Raw genomic sequence first — 21,857 nt, 5'->3', positions numbered from 1 at the left:
ATTATTTTCCAAAAGGTTATGGAAATTCTGGTTTTCCAAAAAGTTATGATCACTATAAAGTCATGCCTTTCCAAAACATTAGCTCACCATGAATGACCTAAAGGTGAGAATCATGCCAGACGGCAAATCCCAGCAACCTTGGATAGCATAGCCAATGGTGACCAATGTTAGATATTGCAGTCCATCCACATCCAGACAGCCTCCAAAACTCCATTCCTGGTCTAAAATGTGATTTCGGTGGAATCCTGGATCTAAAATGTGATTTCAGTAGGATCCTGTCTTTCTAGCAAACTCAATCCCAGAAATAAATCAACTCACAGCTATTTTCAGAGGTTAAATTTATCTCCATAATGCAATTAAAAAAAAACACCTACAAAACATCTAAAATCATCACTTGAGAATGTACAAAAAGATTCATCATAATAAAATTGATTTACAGGGTTTTTAAAGTCATTTGAAATAATGGACAGGTAAGAAAGTGAGAAAACTAAATACATGTTAACAATCAATAATAAATTACAGTTCTAAGGAAAGCTATAACCATCAATATATATGATAAAAGAGATCTAACTAGAGTATCTCCCCACCTTCTTATTCTAGGGAAGGGAAATGATGAAGAGTCTTCAAATTCCAATGTATATACTTCATTGCTAAATATGGATACTCCTAAATATTTTTCGTTTAAAATGTAATAAAGTACAGGGATGTTGATAGCTAAGAAAATAACTACTCTAAACCCATGCTTTTGCTGCATCTATGGAGATGGAAGAAGGCATTTGTATGATTTTGAGGGAATATGAAATGTTATATAGTAACAGGAGAGAGAAGCAGGTTGGGGGATTTCTAGTGATAGCAAGAAGAAGAAGAAAAGGCAGAGCACAGGAGTGTAGTCTTTGAAGTATTGTATCTATGGCTCTTTGGTTGCTTCAAAGTCTCTTTGGCCTGCGTTTGGAACATCTGACTATCCATTATGGTTGGAAATAAGATGGTGACCTTTGGCCTGATATAATAGGACAATTTTTCTAAGTCCATAGAGAGAATCTTCTTTAAAAGAGCCTTTTCATAACTTTCTTCTTTTCTTTGCACTATTGGACCTGAAATCCAGGACTACGTGGTAATAACAAGTCAGTGGTCTTTTCTCCAATGACTGGATCCAAACACAGGTTCAAGGTTATCTTCAAACATAAAGGCTGTAGTTCCTAGCATTTTGCAAGGCTTAGAAATTTTCCTGATACATGTTTGTGTGTTTGAGAGATAGTCCAGCCCATGAAGTGCTTTCTCTTGAATAAACAGAGTTCGATTCAACTGAATGAGTCTTTCCAAAACCAGTTGGATTAAATTGCTTTAACACAGAACCCTCTGTCTCAGCCAGATCACAATCCTTATTTTTATCTGCCCTTGGAAATCTTTGTTGCTAACATGTCTATTTCTTTGCAGGCTTAGAGTTGCTAAAAGTGACAAACACCACTCCTGCTTCTTGGTGGCCTTCATTTGAGGGGAAGTCGGCTGGGCTGTTCAGATATCTCCGAAGGACTGGAGAAGCTGTCACCTCATATCTTGTGGGGCATGACACCATGTCGCACGTGGAGGATGTCTGGGTCTCAGACTGTTTGGTAACAGTGGTGGAAGAGGTGATGATCTTGTTTCCAAATTCGTCCACCTCCTCATACTGCTCTGTCACTGTTCTAGTAGCCCCAAAGAGCTTTGACCCATCATGGTTGGTCTGAAGTTCTAGGATGCTTTTCTGCCGCCTTGGATTTGATGGGCTTAAAGCACTCAGGGAAGCTTTGGAGGCATGCTCAGGTCCTGCTCCTTGGATCAAATGTTGGGATGCATCCTGTTCCTTATCACCGTTGGTACCAACGTGACGATGGAGAACTTCTGGGCTGCTGAGATGCTGTTGCTTAATTAATCCGGTTCCTTTTTGCATCTGGACAGGGGCATATTCACCTTCACTGAAAGCCAAGTTACAGTCATCTGACCTCACTGATTTTCGTGGTAAGGAGCTAAAAATGTCCTGGGCAGACACTTCCTTTCCCCTTGTATACTGGGACCGAGACATCTGGGGTGAGTCTCCAGTTTTCCGTGCAGCAGATTGAATGGAGATGTAGGAAGGAGAGGAAGGAGAACTTGCGCGGGGCTGAATGATGTGAGGAACCTCTAGCTCCAGTTTTGGTGCCTCCTGCTTTTCTGCCCCCTTTTCACCATCCCAGCCAGAGTGTTGTGTGCCCCTGTCCTGCTTGGATTTGCTGGACACAATACTGATCTTTCGGATGTTGTTCCCACCTGCAAGGCTCTGGGAATTCCCGAGAGACTCTTTGAGAAGTCCAGAGAGCCCAGCGATGTCCGATTCAGATTTCAGGCTTGAAATGGAGCACAGGGCTTTCCGAATGGCTTCTTCAATGTCCAAGAGCCGGCTGAGAGTCTGCTCCTTTAAATGAATTATCTCAGCACTTGCTCTCTCTAGATCTTCAAAGGCCAACTCCACAGATGAGACACTATCTGCATCTTCCTTGACGTCTTTCATTTGCTCGGCTTTCTCCATCTTGGGCTCTTGAGTCTGGTGAGTCTTGTGATACACCACCCAGTCAGGGACATTCTCAAAGAAGTTCTTTAAGGCTTTCACGTCCACCTTGGAGGTTTCCTCCTCAAACTCCTTCACGCGGGTTAGAATTTCTTGAAGCGCCTCTTGTCGTCGCAGGTTCTCAAATATCTCCATGGCTTCTTTCACGTTGCCTTTCATGATCTCCTCCTTGTGGACAGACAGTCTGTTGCGACGCTCATCTTCAGTTTCTCGGCAAGGTTTCTCCCGCATGACCACCACAGGATTTTGCCCCTCCTCTGCATTTTGTTCAGTTGTTCTTTCTGGACCCTTTAATCCTTTGCTGTGCACAAATTGTGGCTCTTCCAAGAAGGGCTTTGATTGGAAAGAAGAAGATGCAAGAAAGGCAGGTTCCAACATCTCTAATCTTGGGCTTGTGGTCTGGTTGTCCATGGAACCTGCAGTTCCAGGTATGCTTAAGTCATCTGTCTTTGAAATGGTGCTATGTGTTGTGATGGCTCCTTTTTTCAGAATATTGGCATGGCATTTGGCAGAGAGATATGGCTTCCTTGGACCATCAAGGCTAGTGAGATCTGTTTGGATTCCAAGAGACAATGGAGAATCTTGTCTACGGGTTAAGGTACCTCCACTTTCTGGTTGGCAAAATGTCAGAAATCCTTCTGTCTCTTTTGTCAGGTAGCAGCTTCCTCCCTCAGATCTCATTTTTGCTGCCTCCACAGAAAGCTTCTGGCCACCCAATTCCACTTTGCTCTGTTCTTCTTTTTTGGCCTTATACTTTTCCTCTGCTACTTGCAAAGGCGTCTTGACCATATCTCTTCTGGGCTTTTTCTCAGACCTGAAGTCCTCAACTACGGTAGACACAGAAGATGGAGCCACAGGAGCAACTGTTGAATGTTGTTGACATGGAGATGGCTCCCAGATCTCAGTCCCAAAAGCTGCCTTTGCACAGTCTGGGATAGGTAAAGTCTTTGACTTGCTTTGCTCAACCTCAGTCAGGGGTTTGGGAGAAGAAAGCTGGGTTGTTTCTATTCCTAATGTTCCTTTCTTGCAGCTAGCTGGGTGGGGAAGTGCTTCCTTCAAAAGGAATTCTGGTTTTGGAGGTGGGACCGGTTTTCTCCTTGGTGGGGCAATCACTTCAGGCTTGGGGGGTAGTTGTGGTTTCTCTAAAGCCTTCTGGTCACTTGGTTTGGTCGGGGCTGGAGGAGGAGCCTTGGGAACATGTGGCTGTGCAAGTGAGGAACACCTTAGAGCTTTCGCTTCTTTCTGTTTGGATGGCTGACATTCGGTCCCCATCACTGAAGCTGGAGAAGGAGGAGGACAATCATTAATAGCCTGCGAGCCTGAAGCTTCTACAGCAGCTGCCTGGTTACTAAGAATCTGAGTCTCGTTTTTCTTTTTACAAATGGAATAGGACTGCCCTGCTTGCCTGTATATCATAGCTGCTTTAAAATCCCCTTTGGAGACATTAACGTTAGACTTTTCCAGGGACTCAAGCGCAGCCTTTAAGTTGCCACGGACAACGTCCTCTTTGTCTACGGGCCTCTGTCCTGTTGCGGCACTCTGCAGGGCTCGGATAGCTGTCTGTACATCCCCTCCGATTATGGGCTCTTGCTCTCGTTCTTCAGGAACGGAGTGTTCTTTGTAATCAGACTCAGCGAATGGGTTTACATAGGGTTTGACGGGTTTGGCAGTGTAAAGGCCGTCCTTAATACTAAGCTCTGCACTAGGCCCATCCTTGGGAGCTGCAAATGGCAGCACCCCGTCCTGCTCAGAAGCACTGACTTTTGGGTGTGGTGCCATGCTCTTCTGAGGCATGCTTTGCTGGGACTTGGGTGTCTCCTGCACGCTGAGAAAGGTTGCATTTCCAGCTTGTTGGTGGCTGGTGGCTACACAGCCCTTATGGCATCCTGCAACCTGCACAGTGGCCGTCTGGGTGGGCTGCTGAATCTCTTCGGTTGTTTTCTGGAGCTTGCTTTGGAATTGGTGCCGGAGGCTTTGGGCCTCTGCGGTGGCAAGTCTGAGACTCTGCATGGCTGCTTGAAGATCACTGCCAAGAGCAGGCGTCTGGGGCTGGTCAACTGTCCCTAATGGGGAAGAGTGAGTAGTCCCACTGGTGACTTTCATCTGCTCTGTTACCTTGGTGGTGGCTGATCCCTCCTCTCTCTCTCCCAGGATTATCTTCTCTTCTCTCACTACCCTGTTGCTATCGTCCTGTGCTTTTTGCACAGATTCGATAGGGAATTTAACTTGCCCAGGAACTTGGTTTCCCTCTACCACCACTGGTTTTAGGGACTGCACAAGACAGTGCTCAGTAGAACCTATTTCTGCCTCCCTTTCTAAAGTCCCTTCTTTGCTCTTACACAAGAATACTTGCTTAGTTCCACTGATATCCCCCAATACCACACCTGCCATTTGGGGCACTAGTTTCCCCTCCGGTAACTGGGCAGTTACCTTGGCTTGTTGCACAGTTTCCATTGGCTCCTCTTGCACCTGGGAGGAAGCCAGGGACTCTATCTCTGACTCTCTCTGGAGGTTCTTCAGGTAGTCCAGATCTCCCTTCTCGATGCAGCTGGTGTACAACTGGACGTTGCCTTTCTCGTTGTCTTCTCGGCGGATGGTAGCCGTTGCCTTCTGCTCTTGGGAAGAAGCCAACAGATTCCCAATGGTTGATTTTACATCTCCCTTAACCAAACTGTGATCTTGATCAATGCGGTGGAGGAGGGAAAAGATCGTTATCTTGGCTGACCCAGTCTCTGTCTCCTGCATGAGAAGTCCTTTCTTGATTGATGTACCTTGACTAAGAAGATCTTGGAGAGCCTTTGCCACATCGTCCTTCAAATCCTCTCTGCTCTTCTCAGCCTTGCCAGTGTCCAGCAGCTGCACTGGTCTGACCCGGATCTCCCCATTCTCTTCTTCCTGCACCAACTCTCCTTTGGCCTCTATGTTGCTCCTCTGAAGTAGCTGCATCAAGATGTTTTGCAGGTTGCCTCCCATGACCTCTTCTTTTTGGACTTCAGGACTTCCATGAGGACCAAGATGGTATTTGGCCATCGTGATACTCTCAGTGTCATTGGCTTCAATGAGGATACCGCCATGTTTAACCACCTGGCGTGAGAAGAGAACTTCCAAAGTGGATGTTATGGCTCTCTGGGTTGCATCCTTTTCTGCACAGTGTCGAGTAGTGCTCAGTTTATCCAGAGGGGTGCTTTCAAATAACCACGTTGTGCTCTTTACATCGGCCTGAGGAGCCACCCGTAAGGTCTCAACGTTTGCTGGGGCCTCTGGGTCTTTTAGGCTGTCCATGGGTTGGGTCTCGAACATCCAAGTGCAGCGTTTCACATCCCCCTTGTGAATGTCCTCCCTCTGCACTGTGCTCAGGCAGGAGGTGCTTTCTGATTCTCCTTTCAGGGAGTCAATGGGCTGGTTTTCAAAAAGCCAGGTGGATGTCCGTACATCTCCATGCTGAACGTCGCTGACACTGACCATCCTCACATACTTCCTTTGACTTGCTTGGTCTGACTCAAAGAGTTGCTTGTTAGACTGGACATCGCCTTTCTGTACATCATCGATGGTTTTCAAGACAGACCTCTTTTCTTCTGCAATGGAATCAAGAGGCTCTGTTTCGAACCTCCATCTGGCTGCTTGGACATCCCCCTTCTTGAAGTCCTCCTGGGTGACAGCCCTGATCACAAACACCTCCTCATCTTTCTTGATCTGATCCAAAGGTTTGGTCTCAAACTGCCACCGGGCTCCCTTCACATCACCTTTCATGATTTCTTCCTTTTTCACAGATGTGACTTCATGGTACTCGCCTTCTTTATCCTGGATGGCATACAGGGGACGGGTCTCAAACAACATGGTGCAGGACTTGATGTCGGCTTTATTCATGGTCTCCTCCTGGATCTTTTTGATTTGCATCTCGTTCTCTTTGTCGTGGATCTGATCTAAGGAGTAGGTTTCAAAAACAAACCTTTTGCCCCCAACATCTCCACCTTGGATGTCCTTTTGGGGGGCCACTTCTTGAATACCCTCCATGCTGCTTTTCAGGGAATCCATAGGGCAGTTTTCAAAGAGCCAGGTGAACTTGTGTACTGCTCCTCGTTCAATGTCCCCATGTGCTGGGGTTTCACTTGCCTTCTTGTCAATGCTCGGTTTATGCATTGAATCCAAAGGCTTGGCTTCAAAGAATTCCTTCACCCTAGACACTTCTCCAGACTGCATCTCCACACGGCTGGAGTACCTGATGATTTTTTTGGTATCCCCACTATTAGTGGTATCACTGACCAAGGGTTCTGTTTCGAATAAGTGTCGCACAGTTTTCACATCTACTCCTTGTAATTCATCCTGATTGTAAACTTTGCTGACCTGCAAATACTGCTCTTCCTGGCCCTTCAAGGAATCCAAAGGTTGTGTTTCAAACATCCATGTGCATGACTTAACATCACCTTGTGGAACACATTCTTCTCCATCCTGCTTCTCGCCCTCCTTCTCATACAGGGTGTCCATTGGATGCGTCTCAAACAACCACCTGCAGGTCTTCACGTCACCCTTTTGGGTTGCTTCTCCTTTCTCAGAGATGTCCTGGTCTGCTGGGTTCATTTGACTGTGGATGACATCGATGGGTTGCGTTTCAAAGAGCCACTTGGCTGTTTTGACATCTCCGGCCACCACTTCCTGTTTGGTGATCCCCTTAACAAGGGCCACTTTTTGGGTGCTGTCATCAAACTGATCCAGAGGTTTTGTTTCAAACATCCACTTATAGTTCTTAACATCTCCACCGGTCACTTCTTCCTCTCTGCTCACAGAAGTGACTTTGTGGAAATTTCCAAAGCAATCTTTGATGGCATACAAAGGTGTTGTCTCAAACAGGATCTGGTTGGCTTTCACATTCCCAGGTGGTATTTCCTCACTTTTCTCGACCATCTCCTCGGAGCTTACCTGCCTAATGCTATCCAAAGGCAGCGTCTCAAAGAGACTCTTGAAGGCTTTCACGTCACCTTTCTCCACCTCTTGAATGTTGGTGGTTGAAATGTCTCCAGCTGGAGATTTGGCAATGCTGCCCAAAGGGCAGGTTTCAAAAACATGTTTCGTTTGCTTCACGGCCCCTTTCTCCTCATCTGTAAGTTCAACTTTCATTAAATGTCCAACTTCATAACTATCCCTCAGCGTTTCCATTGGTTGAGTTTCAAATAACCAGAGACTTGATTTCACATCCCCTTTGACGACTTCTTCTCTGGTTGGGATGCTATTGGAAGATTCTCCTTTCAGAGCATCAAGAGGCTGAGTCTCAAAAAGCAGGCACTGCTTGCTCACATCAGCACCTTGGATGAGATCAGGAGAAGCCTTGAAGTCGCTTTCCTCCACTGTAATTTCTCTTATGGCATCTAAGGGCTGAGTTTCAAACAGCCATTTGGCTCCACTGACGTTTCCCTTGGCTGCTTCTTCCAGCGAAATCCCCCGAATGACTTGCACTTTGGATGTATCCTTGTTGATGGTGTCCAGGGGCTGCGTCTCAAAGAGCCAGCGGGCTGTCTTGACTGCATTGCTCTGTATTTCTTCCCTGCAGACAGATTTGATTTCGTGGATGTGTCCCGTTTGGTCCCGGATAGCGCAAAGAGGCTCTGTTTGGAAGAGCTTGATGGTTTTCTTGACATCACCTTTGTGTTCTTGGATTTCTGACTTGAGTTGCAGGATACTTTGCTCCTCCACCGAACAGCAACGGCCCAAAGCATCCAAAGAATGGGTTTCAAAGAGTTGGGCTGCCCCTTTCACATCCCCTTTCTCAACAGGCTCTTTGAGGACTGCCTCTTGCAAGTCGGTCTCATCCAAATACATTTTGTTCAGAGCATCAAGTGGCTGAGTTTCAAAAAGCCACCGAGCCGTGCGCACATCCCCTTTGGTTTGCTCTGTCTCAGATACTTTGGCTGAAGGCCCATTGCCATTGGGTAGCGGGCTTTCAAATCTCATGGACCTGTTTTTCACATCTCCACTTGGAATGGCTTCCTCCTCAGCGAGCTTTTTCGCAGCTTGATGTTCCCCAATGGAGTCTAGCGTCCAGTTCTCAAAAATCCAGCGCATGGATTGAACCTCCCCAGGAAGCACTGCGTCTAGGCTCATGGAAGCCTGGGCATTTGGGTCATCAGTGCTCAGCATCTCAGCCAGATCCTCTGTCACGGCCTCCTCCAGGTTTTTCCGGAGCTCAGGATGCATGTGGCGGTAAAGCCTCTTGAGCTCATTGACTTGACGCTGCTGATAGAATTTAGAGAAGGTTTCCTTTGGAGGAGGTGGAGGAAGCGGGCTCGAATTCTGACTTCTCGCAATGGAAGCTGCACCTGGTGCAGAGTCCTGGGATGGAGGAGGAGGAGGAGGCGGCAAATTCTCATCTATCTTCCTGATGTTGGATGTGGGATTCCTGTCATTCTGAGCCTCTGCCATCTCTAAAGAAACATTGTGGGACATGTCAGCTCAGATTCTCCACCAAGGCTTCCCTTGTTAGTGACAAAGGCCAAACTCATGCAGCAACTTGGGTTAATGATGCAGATACGCAGGTCCACTCCAAACTGCCAAAGCACACCAAGCATCACACCACTTCAAACTCCTCCATGAACACACACCACCACAGGATTGGGAGTATTGATGTTAGGAAACGTCTAACCACAGCAAGACCAGATAAAACAAACTCACTCCCAGGGCCTGATGGTTGCCTGGGCATCTAATCCCTATTTGTATGTTGAATGGGAGAGTAAAAAAAAGTGTATACCATGGCTATGGTTGGCCTATCAAACACCATGAATGTAGACAAATTATTAGAAGGAAAGGCAGGGAGTGTGCTGCTCCTGTCATGCACCAATGTTCATTAATGTACCCATCATTACCTGCTGTTCTGGAGTGTAGGCCTACCTAATTTCCTGGAAAGTTGGAGGACTTATGCTTAGGAATTGCATGGAGCTTTATTGACCCAGTTCTCTGGACGCTAGCTAGTAGATGACAAGAAATAGGTCTGTAATACTGGATGTTATCTGAGCAACGTTTGTGATCCGTCTCTCTTGCAGTATGCAGATGGATCTTGTAGTGCAGTGATTCCCAACCTTTGGGCCTCCAGGTGTTTTGGACTTTAACTCCCAGAAATCCCAGACAATTTACCAGCTGTTAGGAATTGTGGGAGCTGAAGTTCAAAACACCTGGAAGTCCAAAGGTTGGGAACCACTGTTGTAGTGCTTTAGAGACTGAGTGAACAAGGTTGGTAAAGTAAGCTTTTGAAGACTAAATCTTCTTCCTTGGCTATATCTGAGGAAGAAGACTCAGGGTGCATCTACACTGTAAAAGTAATGCAGATTGACATCCTTTTAATTGCTAGGGAGGTTGTAATTTTACAAGGTCTTTAGCCTTCTCTGCCAAAGAGTGCTGGTGTCTCACCAAACTACCACTCATATAATCCCATAGCACTGAGCCATGGCAGATAAAATGGTGTCAAACTGCATTCATTATATGGTATAAATGCATTAATTCTGTGGTGTAAATGTATTAATTTTACAGCATTAATTCTGTGTTGCAAATGCATTCATAGTGCAGTGTAGCTGCATTAGTTTGTCTCTAAGGTACTAGAGGATCTCTTTGCATACTAATATTCCATTCTGACACAGCAATGTTTTTGTACATCTTGCAATCACAACTCTCTAGTCTAAATTTTATTCTTACTTCAGACTAGAGCAGAGCCATTGAATCTTTTGGATTTATCTATGTTCATCTAACCAATAGATAGGAATTGGGTGCTAATGCTGACTATCCTTCCCAGCAGAACAGAATGCAGTTTAATGCAGGGACAATTCTGAGTCTTTCTCCAGCAAGCCACAAGATGGTCCAAGGCATTCAAAATAAACAAATAATAAACATAACTACTTGCATTGGAAATCTAACTGCAAACGGGTTTAGTTTAATGCATTTTCAACATAAAATACAAGTACAACTGTATTAGTGGAGTTTTAAGCACACGGTTGGTTATATTGATTGGTCAGCCTAGTCACACAACTGACTGTATACACAAGGTTAGGTAGCTGCACACCCGTCTTCATAAATTCCCTACCTTCTTTGCTTTGTGATAATCAAGAGAATTAAAAGAGATCTCACGAATGGAATTCTAAATGAAAGAGAAAAATAACAAAGTTCATCAGACTATATGGGAACTTATGTACTCAATCAAGTACACATTCTTTTTTGCACAACTACTCCCAGCTCCCAGAAGGTGTTGGACTCTTCCGCTTCAGAGGTTGTTTGAACAGAGTTTGGATGGTCATCTCTCAAGAGTGCTTTAGTTGTGGCAGAATAGGGCTGAACTCGATAACCCATGCAGTGCTTTCCAACTCTATAGTATATCCATATAATAGGTTGAGTACCTTGTATCCAAAGTGCTTGGAAGTAGAAGTGTTCTGGATTTTGTTTTGCTTCCCTCCCCCTAGATTTTGGAATACCTGTATTTGCATATATCAGTGATTCCCAAACTTTTTTTGAGCAGGGATCACTATGACAAGGAATTACTATGACCAGGGTCCACTTGACCAGGGACCCCTCTCCAACATTAGTACCAAAAGGGTTACGAATCAGTTTTTGGTCAACTTTAGATTCAGTTTGGTTATTTGGGGTGCTGATTCAGAAAATTGCATTGGATAGACCACATCTACTCTAGTTTCTGATACAGAACATATGCCATCCAGTATTCGCCATTTGCTCGCCCACAGAAAACCATATTTAATAATCTAGAGTTGTTGTGGTCTATCCAAAGCAATTTTCTGAATCATCACCCCAAATAGCCCTCAGGAACAGTCCTAAAAATGAAGACACCAAGGCGACCCCGCTTCCAGGCACCACATGCAACGGCTCCGCTCAGGGGAGAGAGGAGGAGGAGAAGCAGCAGTCAGGAGGCATGTTGTCATGCCTTTCGTGGATAGTCTGCCTTTCCGCTCCTGACATTCCTATTGCCTCAGCACTATAAGAGAGCTTCACAGGACCAGTTGCTCTTGTTGCAATGGTGTAGTAACAGTGAGGCCGTGGACCATATTTTAGTTCTTGGGGACCACAGATTGGGAATCACTGGCATATATGTACAGAATGAGATATCTTGGAAATGGGGCCTAAGTTTATATACAAAATTATTTTATATTTTGTTTACTTCTTTTACACAGAACCTGAGGGTACTTTTAAAGAATATTTTAAATCATTTGATGTATGAAACAAAGTTTGTGTACATGAGAAAGCAAAGGCATCACTATTGCAATCACCCAATTCTGGAAATCCAGTTCAACTTGGATGCACAATTTACATTCACACACCATTTAAAAAATAGTCCCAAGCTAGGCTGGAATTCAGTACGGTACTTAGGTTTTTGTAAATAAGGATTAAGCTTGCATGAGAAATAGAATTGAATAGATTTGTAATGTCTGGATTCACATAGAGTTATCATGACCAGAGCGTAGCGGGTTAAACCCTTGTGTCGGCAGGACTGCTGGCCAACAGGTTGGCGATTCGAATCCAGAGAGAGTGGGTTGAGCTCCCTCTTGTCAGCTCCAGCTCCCCATGCGGGGAGATGAGAGAAGCCTCTGACAGGATGATAAAACATCAAACATCCGGGTGTCCCCTGGGCAACGTCCTTACAGATGGCCAATTCTCTCACACCAGAAGTGACTTGCAGTTTCTCAAGTCATTCATGACATGAAAAGAATCATGACCTTATTATGTAGGGATGTCCCGTGAATAATGGTAGCCAGCGGAGTGAAAGATGTGTCCTAAGAAGTGCAGCAGCCCAACAGGAGAGCCCAATGCGCATCAGAAATGGCAGATGTGCAATAGAAATGCTTGATGCGCATGGGCACACACTTACCCAAACCTTTGAAATCCATCAATCAACCTTTGTTGCACATCTGCATCATAGTTATACATTCATAAAGTTACAAAACATAGACCATGATGTAGAATTTTGTCGCTAGTTTTGCAAAAAAACCCCTCCAGATTGGACTCAGTCTTCTTTGCTCCCCTATGACCATATGCCTTGCGGAAATACTTCTGGTGGGTCAGAAGCATGAGAGAAATGTAAAGCATGAGAAACTTACCAGTTCGGGCAGACCACCGGCGTGATCCGCAGCAGCAGCTGCACGGGACAAATAGAGAACGGACCTCTCCTTCACCGAGGGGGAAGAGGGCAGCCTGCGTCCTTGCGGTGCTATGCGTCTTCGGTTGTCAGTGCCACCTAAAAACCCCAAAGTTTTCTCATCTGGAATAGAAAGAAGCAGGACCTTGTCATATTGGGAAATAATCCGTTTATATCAGTATGCATGCGGTATTTTGCAGACAGAGATGCTCAAGATATGTGCCAGTGTCCTATGCTCCTTTGGAATAGAAACAAGCAGACATAGTTGTACAAAATATGCATGCCGTTCAAATCTGAAATACAAACACATAGAGATGCCCAAAACATGTGCCAGCGTGCCATTCTCATCTGAAAGAGAGAAAAGCAGACAGAAATGCTCAAAATATGTACCAGTGTGCCATTCTCATAAAAAATGGAGACAGAGATGCTCTGATTTTGCTTTTCCTGTATGGCAGAGGGTTGGACTGCATGGCCCTTGTAGTCGTTTGCAACTCTAGGATGTGCCAGTGGACCAATAAAATTTCTGACTGCATTGTGATCAGCACAAGAATCATGGCTATTCCTGGTATTGGATCATATAAGATCCTTGCAAAACAGAAATCATAAACTGTCAACTCTTTGGCTGAATCTAGCCCCACTCATGCTTCCAATTTGTCAAAACTTGCCAACAGGACTTGGCAATAGGATGTATTGAGAATAAGGAACAGGGTATTGTCAATTTTCCTGTTTTTTTGTTTTTTGTTTTGGTGGATAAACAGTTTATTAATGGTATGTTACATAACAAAAGAGCAAATTATAGCAGATAAAGTCAAATAGCAATCCTTTTGAAATGTACATGCATTTTCCTCATTGACCAAAATGCTCTCCCACAATACAAAATGGGGCATTCAGCAATAGATGCATTTATACATAGTAATATATATGTAATACAAAACCATATATATTAATATGTATAAATGCATCTATTGCTGAGCCCCCGATGGCGCAGTATGTTAAAGCGCTGAGCTGCTGAACTTGCGGACCGAAAGGTCGCAGGTTTGAATCCGGGGAGCGGAGTGAGCACCTGCTGTTAGCCTAAGCTTCTGCCGACCTAGCAGTTCGAAAATATGCAAATGTGAGTAGATCAATAGGTACTGCTCTGGCAGGAAGGTAACGGCGCTCCATGCAGTCATGCCGGCCACATGACCTTGGAGGTGTCTATGGACAACACCGGCTCTTTGGCTTAGAAATGGAGATGAGCACCAACCTCCAGAGTCGGACACGACTGGACTCAATGTCAGGGGAGAACTTTTACTAGTACAAAACCTGTTCCTATATTTTCCGTGGATACATGAAACTATGGATAATAGTGAACTTCACTAAATTAATAGATCTTCAATACTTTCTAATTAGACGAGAAGATGAAGGGTGCATCTACACTGTAAAATGAATGAGGTTTGACATCATTGCAACTGCCATGGCTCAATGTTATGGAATCTTGGGATTTGTAGTTTGTCAAGGCTCCAGCACTCTTTGGCAGAGAAGACAAGACCGTGTGAAACTCACCATCCCATAACATTGAGTCATGGCACTTATGGTAGCGTCAAGGTGTATTAACTCTACAGTGTAGATGCACCCAAAGCTTCTATACACCGAACCTTCAGAAAGTATGGTTCTCAGCTGCCCGTGTGGACAGTTCTGGACTTTGGGGCTTTCTGTTGATTTCTAGATTTCTGGGCAAGGGAACCTTACCTGTTATATTCTAAGTATCCATTGTGCCTTGTTTCAGGAGGCTCTGGTGGATCGAGAGCCAATAAGTGAATGATTTCAATAAATAAGAAAAAATAATATTACAGTAGAGTCTCACTTATCCAAGCTAAACGGGCCGGCAGAAGCTTGGATAAGCAAATATCTTGGATAATAAGGAGGGATTAAGGAAAAGCCTATTAAACATCAAATTAGGTTATGATTTTACAAATTAAGCACCAAAACATCATGTTATACAACAAATTTGACAGAAAAAGTAGTTCAATACACAGTAATGCTATGTAGTAATTATTATATTTACGAATTTAGCACCAAAATATCATGATATATTGAAAACATTGACTACAAAAATGGCTTGGATAATCCAGAAGCTTGGATAAGCGAGGTTTGGATAAGTGAGACTCTACTGTATTGTCTTTCTCTGACTTACAGATATATTGGTCTGGCCTATAATCCAAGGGAAATTCAGGTGTACACTTCCCAGGCCTCAAGAATTGTACAGTTTTGGGGGTGTGAATGCAAAGAGGATAAGAGCAGACCTCACAAAGAGGCTGTTTCTCAGCAAAAGCACAAAGATAACAGCTTTGCATTTGGGACGTCTCAAGCTCCGAATGCTTAGACTCCTTGGGGCCATGGATGGCTGCATTGTTGCGTCAGTGGTGCGCATGATAAATGTGCCAGGCATTGGAAGGCAAGGGGGGAAAGGCATTCCTTGCAGTTCCGCTTGGTATTTTCAGCTGCTGGGAGATTTCTTAAATGTCAAGACCTCTCATCAATGAGTCTCAAGGCAGACCCAAGGCTGTCTCTGCAGGTGGAGATGCCAGAATACAAAACACCGGCAAGAAAAGTAGTTTCATTTACTCCTTTCAGAAATAAATACAGAAATGGTGAGTGGGCTCTATTTTCATGCATTTTCAAATAAGGAGGAGTGAAGAAGATACATTTCTGTCCTTCACGATAATGCATTATCTTTTGGTAATCTCTGACATTTGAACCCAAGTTTTATTTAATATAGCCTTGCTGGAAAGACTCAGAGAGCCATGTGTTGTCGAAGGCTTTCATGGCCGGAATCACTGTGAGTTCTCCATGCTGTATGGCCATGTTGCAGAAGCATTCTTTTCTGACGTTTCACCCACATCTATGGCAGGCATCCTCAGAGGTTGTGAGGCACCCAACAAAGGATTGACCTCAGTCAGGAATCAGCCAGGCTTTGAAGCTGGAAGGTTTTTCAATGCTAATCAAGGTGATTAATTGCAACATACATGCCTGTCTCCAACAGACAAGAGTTCTTTCTCCCACAGATATATAAACCCCACTTGCCCAGTTTCAAACAATCTCAACAACCTCCAAAGATGCTTGCCATAGTTGTGGGCAAAATGACAGAAGAGAATGCTTCTGGAACATGGCCATACAGCTTGGAAAACTCACAGCGATCCACTCAAAGAGCAGTTTATGCATCAGCCAAACCATTCTCTTTCCTTTGAAGCCAGACTTTCTTCTTTAAAATGGCACAGCAAAGGAATGGGCATCTTTTCTATGATCAAACAATTGCTCATAAAGTTGGAAGAGACCCCCAAAGTCCATCCAGCCCAGCCCCCTTCAGCTATGCAGGAATACATAAGCAGGAATACACAATCAAAGCATTCCATGCTTTAGGATTCTGGGACTTGTAGTTTGGTGAGGCACTTGCACTCTTTGGAAGAGAAGCATTGAGCCAAATTATCTGAGGACAAAAGAGAAAAGTGGGAGGAAGAAGAGAGAAGCCAGGCCTTTTAAATGTAGCTGAAACATTGGGATGACAGAGGATTAATCAGCACTGTCCTTGCCCAAAGAGTTAACACAATATATAAATGTGGAAATTAATTGATCTAGCTCTTGCAGTTAATACCGACAACTGGAATGATGTCATTTCCGATTGCAGGCAGGAGGTAAGAGCCCTGAAATAACTAAAAATAAACCAGTTCATCCATGAAGCTGCTCTTTTGATAAAAGGGAGAACCAAAGAGCAGGGATAAAAGGAAAGATATTGCTGGTATGTCTTCTGAAACAGCACAGAGAGTGAAATTCTTTGCTCATTCCCATCCTACTATGCAGCAGGGGTCCGTTTTCTGTAACTTGGAAAGCGGGTGTGCTCACATTTTAAAATAGCCGTTCTGAATGCTTTGCTATGACACCACATCTCTGCAATGCCACCGCAAACACTGGAGCATATAGTCATGAACCACAGAGTTATAAAAGACTGGAATCTCTTCTGAAGGCATTCCTCCATGAATCTCTTTCTTAATATGAATGGATTTGTTTCTAGAATATCCACAGCAGAAGCAATACAAAAGTAACCCATGAAAAACCCAAGGCAAACTTTGGCCTTCTGGGTGTTTTGGACTCCAACTCCCACAATTCCTATATGGCTGGAGGTTGGACTGGATGGCCCTTGGGGTTTCTCCCAAATCTCTGATTCTAGGGACTTTCGAATCCCTCCCAGTTCTATGAATATTTGGCCCCATCGACATTGCTATATAATATAGCTTATAACTGCATTATATGGTCAGTAGGAGTGTCCGGTGGCCTAGGGGATAAAAGCCTCATGACTTGAAGGTTGGATTGCTGACCTGAAGGTTGCCAGGTTTGAATCCCACCCGGGGAGAGCGCGGATGAGCTCCCTCTTTCAGCTCCAGCTCCATGAGGGGACATGAGAGAAGCCTCCCACAAGGATGGTAAAACATCAAAACATCCGGGCGTCCCCTGGGCAACGTCCTTGCAGACGGCCAATTCTCTCACTCCAGAAGCAACTCTGGTTGCTCCTGACACGAAAAAAAATATGGTTAGTATAGACCAGGCATGGGCAAACTTGGGCCCTCCGGGTGTTTTGGACTTCAACTCCCACAATTCCTAACAGCTGGAAAAACCAGGAGGACCCAAGTTTGCCCATGCCTGGTATAGATTCATATAATTTCCACTGCAGTTCAATGCAGTGGAAATTGCATGATATGAGTATATATTAACCATTTTCACATGAGCAGCATCAATCTAGCTGAAAGAATTAATCATTGTTCCAGACATTGAGATCTGGATTTTCGAAATCCCCAAACAGATTCCGTTTCTAAGAATGTTGCAGCAATGTCCGTATTAGATCCAACAACTGGGGCCCAACAGTATAGCAACCCAAACTCTTCGTGTCGAGGTTTTTTTTGGCTGAACTTAAGGCCCCCTCTCCCCTCTACCTTGCCCACCCTCTTCTTCTTCTGCCAACCTGGCACAACAGCACCCACCTGTGATCCTCAACCATCTCCTCATCCGTACCAGCTGCAGCTCCGCAGCTTGGCCCCGGCTGCCGACAGACCGAATCCTCTCTCCACAAAACCCCTGAAGCTGCAAGCTCAGCTCTGGGCCTCTGTTAGAGATGGCCAAGAGCCTGTCGTCAGCTTTGCTGATGAAACCATCTGCCCCAAACCAATCGAGCCGCTTTGCAAAACCCTATTGTGTCACTGCGTAAGCCCTGCTTTGGCCGTCCCGATACCAATCCTGCTGGATTTCTCCCTGGCAGGGGAAGCACAGGTCACCCAGCTGAGCTGTATCTGGATTGTGCTTCTTTTCCAGGGCTTGGAAATGCCACCACCTCAGCTGGGGGGGGGGGGATCTGGGAGTAGTAGACCCCCAAAGAAGCATTTCTGCATTGAAACTCCACCTGCAAGATATTCCATCTTGAGACATTCTAAAATTAAGTCCAATGATTGCTGAATTTGGACAGGGACTCAAAGGCCATCAAGTCCAGCCACTGCCAATGCAGGAAATCAATTACGAAAGCTATGTCAATAGGTGGAACCATAAAATTGGAACAGGCCTCAAAAATCATCAAGGCCATCAAAACAATGCAGGATAGGATAATTCTGCCGGAAATGCAGGCATTTATATTCTACCATCTAAGGAAATACATTAAAAAGTATTTTTAATGTACTAAAAAGCAAAAATATACTATTCTAGGAGTAAGAACATGATTTATTACTAGCCTTAATGAAATATTGACTTATCATAAATGCTCTGTTAACTCTCTGTTATCATATTTCTCTGTTAACCAAATGATGACATACTGCTTGGAAATCCTGATTATTATTATTATTATTATTATTATTATTATTATATTTTCCAACTGTTGTACTGGAACAACAATGACTGTTTAGTTTAACTTCAACAGTTTTTGGCAGTTCTTTGTTAGAACATTACCAATGTCAGCTGCTTCTAACCTAGCGATTTTACTTGAAGTGTTTAATGCCAGTGCTAATGCTTTTTTGCTTTTGCTTTTTGGTGTGTTTCTTTGACAAATACTTTTGCATTTTTATATCACAATTTGTTCAGAATATATATATATATATGTGTGTGTGTGTGTGTGTGTGTGTGTGTGTTAGCTTTGTTTTTGGTTTTTTTCTCTCTCTCTCCCTTTTTGATCCTTTTTTAATTGCAGTTTTCCTACTTTCTATACAATCAAATGGTCTCACTCTTTTGATGTTAATTTACTCTATCTTATAAGGTAAAACTTCAAATATATATATATATATATATATATATATATATATATATATATATAAAAATAAAACAATGCAGGAAGGCTACACCTTCCCTGATAGATGAATGTGTAGATTCTACTTAAAAGCCTCTTGGTTGTGTTGCTGTTGCTAACTGCCTTTGTGTAGATTTCGACCTATGGTGACCATATGAACGAGAAACCTTCAACTCACTCTGTCCTCAACAGTCCTGCTCAGGTCTTGCAAAGTCAGGGCAGCTGTGGCTTCCTTGATGGAGTCCATCCATCTAGAATGCGGTCTTCTTTTCCTACTACCTTCTACTTTTGCAAGCAATATCATTTTTTTTCTAGTGAGCCATGCCTTCTCGTAATACATGGACAAAGTATGACAGCTTCAGTCTAGTCTAGTCATCTTCTAGGGAAAGTTCATGCTTGATTTGCCCTAGGACCCATTTATTGGTCTTAAGCAGTTCATGGTATCCACAGAACTACTACTCTCCAGGAAAATTTGCATCTGCAAAACTTCCAGTTGATACCGTGTCCCCCTGTTTAGGGTTTACTTTACCTGCTATAATGCCTCTATTTATAGGATCTCAGGGACTATTTCGATCTCTCAGCCAAACAAATCAATGACCTCACCAAACTCTACACTGCAGGATTCCATGGGATGGAGACATACCATTTACTGTGGAATTACATTGCTATCCCATGGGCCCTTAGTATCAGCCGAGGTTTGGTTCCAGAACCATTTGTGGATACCAAAATCCATAGATGCATATGTCCCATAATATAGAGTCAGCTTTCCACCTTTGCTAGTTTGACTTTTGTGGATTTGATTCTTCACCGATTGTTCTCATCTCTAGGTCTTCCACTGCAGTTTCAGGTTGGAGGACTTAGCGCCCTTCCATACTGCCCTTTATCCCAGGATCTGAACCTAGATTATCTGCTTTAAACTGGAATATATGAGTCCCCACTGTAAGATAAACTGGGATAAACAGATAATCTGGAATCAGATCCTGTGATATAGGGGTAGTGTGGAAGGGCCCTTAGAGATTCCTTGGATGCATCTACACTGCAGATTGAAAGCCGTTTGACACCACTTGTTCCATGCTATGCAATTCTAGGATTTGTAGTTTGGAAGAGAAGGCTAAAGACTTTGTTTAACTACAACTTTCATAATTGCAAAGCATTGAATTGTGGTCGTTAAAGTGGTGTCAAACTGCATTCATTCTACAGTGGAGATGCACCCAAGAAGAAATGTCTGTAGAATATATGTCTGGTGTGATTAGTGAGACAACTTCGGAAGAACATCATGAAATCTTAGGGATTCCATGTGCTTTTTCCTATGGAGGAGCATCCAAGTGATCAAGCAAGAGGAGTTGGGGCAAAACTAAAAGATACGTCCAAGCAACTTCCAGCTTTGAAAAGTGGAAGGGTGTAGGGCATGAAAAGTATGGTGTAAGTGTGGGAAAAAAGTCTGCTTGTTTACCTTGGTGTCAGTATGGTCTTGATTCCTTTTGGATAGTTGTGTGTTTTGGATTGCAACACCCATGCTTCTGCACCATGGATCCAACTGGCAATGGGTGATGGGAATTGCAGTCCAAGAACATCTAGTGGGCCACATTCCTCTACACTTTTACATGAGCAGTTGTCACCAGAGTGTTGTTGAAAGCTTTCATGGCCGGGATCACAGGGTTGTTGTATGTCTTTCGGGCTGTGTGGCCATGTTCCAGAAGTATTCTCTCCTGACGTTTCGCCCACATCTATGGCAGGCATCCTCAGAGGCTGTGAGGCATGGATAGACAAGGCTGGCTTCCAACTGACAAAGGACTCTTGTCACACCCTGGACTCTCCACAGATATATTTTCCTTTCCTTGCCTTGTTTATCCATGCCTCACAACCTCTGAGGAAGCCTGCCATAGATGTGGGCGAAACATCAGGAGAGAATACTTCTGGAACATGGCCACACAGCCCGAAAGACATACAACAACCCAGTTGTCTCCAGAGATTTAGGGGATCCTGAGGTTACCTGGAGGCGAACCCAATAATATCCCTCAAAATATTTCGAATGGTGATGTAATGGGGGAGGAATTTTAACACCCATGAGGATAATTTGGGTGGGAATAGCCTCTTTGAAATTTGGACAAGGCTGATAACTGAACCAATGTGTGTATGTTTGTGTTAACATGCAAAAGTTGGACCTGGGCACCCCCACCTTCCTAGTGGAAGAATAATTGCTCTTTAGCTGTGATCCACCTATGCGCAGCCTCAGAAGTAAGTGTTGTTGTCGCTGCAAAGGCAGGCCAGCCTTGACCCATGACACCCACATTCCAGCCCATCCTTTAGGAATGCGCTCGCTGGCCTCCCCTCCTAATCCTCTCTCCCTTTCTGCTTTGCTGCAAGATAATTTGGGCCCTGACAAAAGGCTTGCTGAGCCTCGGCGCCGCTCATGTGCCTGCCCCGGTGGAATGTGCCGAGATGGGTTAGCAGTCATAATAGAGGCCAATGTGGCCGCTTAATCGAGGGGGGTGGGGAGGTGGATATGATTGAGGAAGGCCTCTGTCCATCAATGGCAGTGTACGCAACCCACTGGCCTGCCGTCATGCTCACTTCTATGCACTAGCAAGCTATTGCTTGACTCTCTAGTCCCAGGTCTAATCTTTTGGTGCTTCTACACTGTGGAATGAATGCAGTTTGGCACCACTGGGACAGCCATAGCTCAATGCTATAGAACCCTGGGTATTGTAGTTTGGTGAAGTACTGGTGCTCTTTGGAAAAGAAGGTATTGTTAAGCTGTATTGTAGATGTGCCATAGAATGCCTTCATTAGATACAACTGTGTGGCTTTTAAGGTAGGTGCAGTTGTGGCAATGGTGCCATAACACTTGC

The 21,857-nt window shown here is 44.3% G+C and overlaps 1 protein-coding gene across 1 annotated transcript; it reads right to left on the bottom strand.

Annotated features, from left to right (window-relative positions):
• Positions 1 to 323: 323 nt before the first annotated feature.
• xirp1 (xin actin binding repeat containing 1) lies at positions 324 to 12,725 on the bottom strand. Its single transcript, XM_008112195.3, has 3 exons — positions 12,667 to 12,725; positions 10,647 to 10,700; positions 324 to 9,000 (listed from the first exon to the last, which is right to left on the bottom strand). The coding sequence occupies exon 3, from the start codon at positions 8,996 to 8,998 to the stop codon at positions 1,424 to 1,426; it is 7,575 nt and encodes a 2,524-aa protein (XP_008110402.2). The 5' UTR covers positions 8,999 to 9,000; positions 10,647 to 10,700; positions 12,667 to 12,725; the 3' UTR covers positions 324 to 1,423.
• Positions 12,726 to 21,857: the final 9,132 nt, after the last annotated feature.

This window comes from Anolis carolinensis, chromosome 6, assembly GCF_035594765.1.
Source record: "Anolis carolinensis isolate JA03-04 chromosome 6, rAnoCar3.1.pri, whole genome shotgun sequence".
NCBI classification, from domain to species: domain Eukaryota; kingdom Metazoa; phylum Chordata; class Lepidosauria; order Squamata; family Dactyloidae; genus Anolis; species Anolis carolinensis.
The sequence above is the reverse complement of the archived record's forward strand: the minus strand, read 5'-3'. Positions and strand labels throughout refer to the sequence as shown.

What these genes read in the sequence shown, in the direction of transcription:
- xirp1 (XM_008112195.3), bottom strand. Translation starts at nt 8,998, where the DNA reads ATGGCAGAGGCTCAGAATGACAGGAATCCCACATCCAACATCAGGAAG.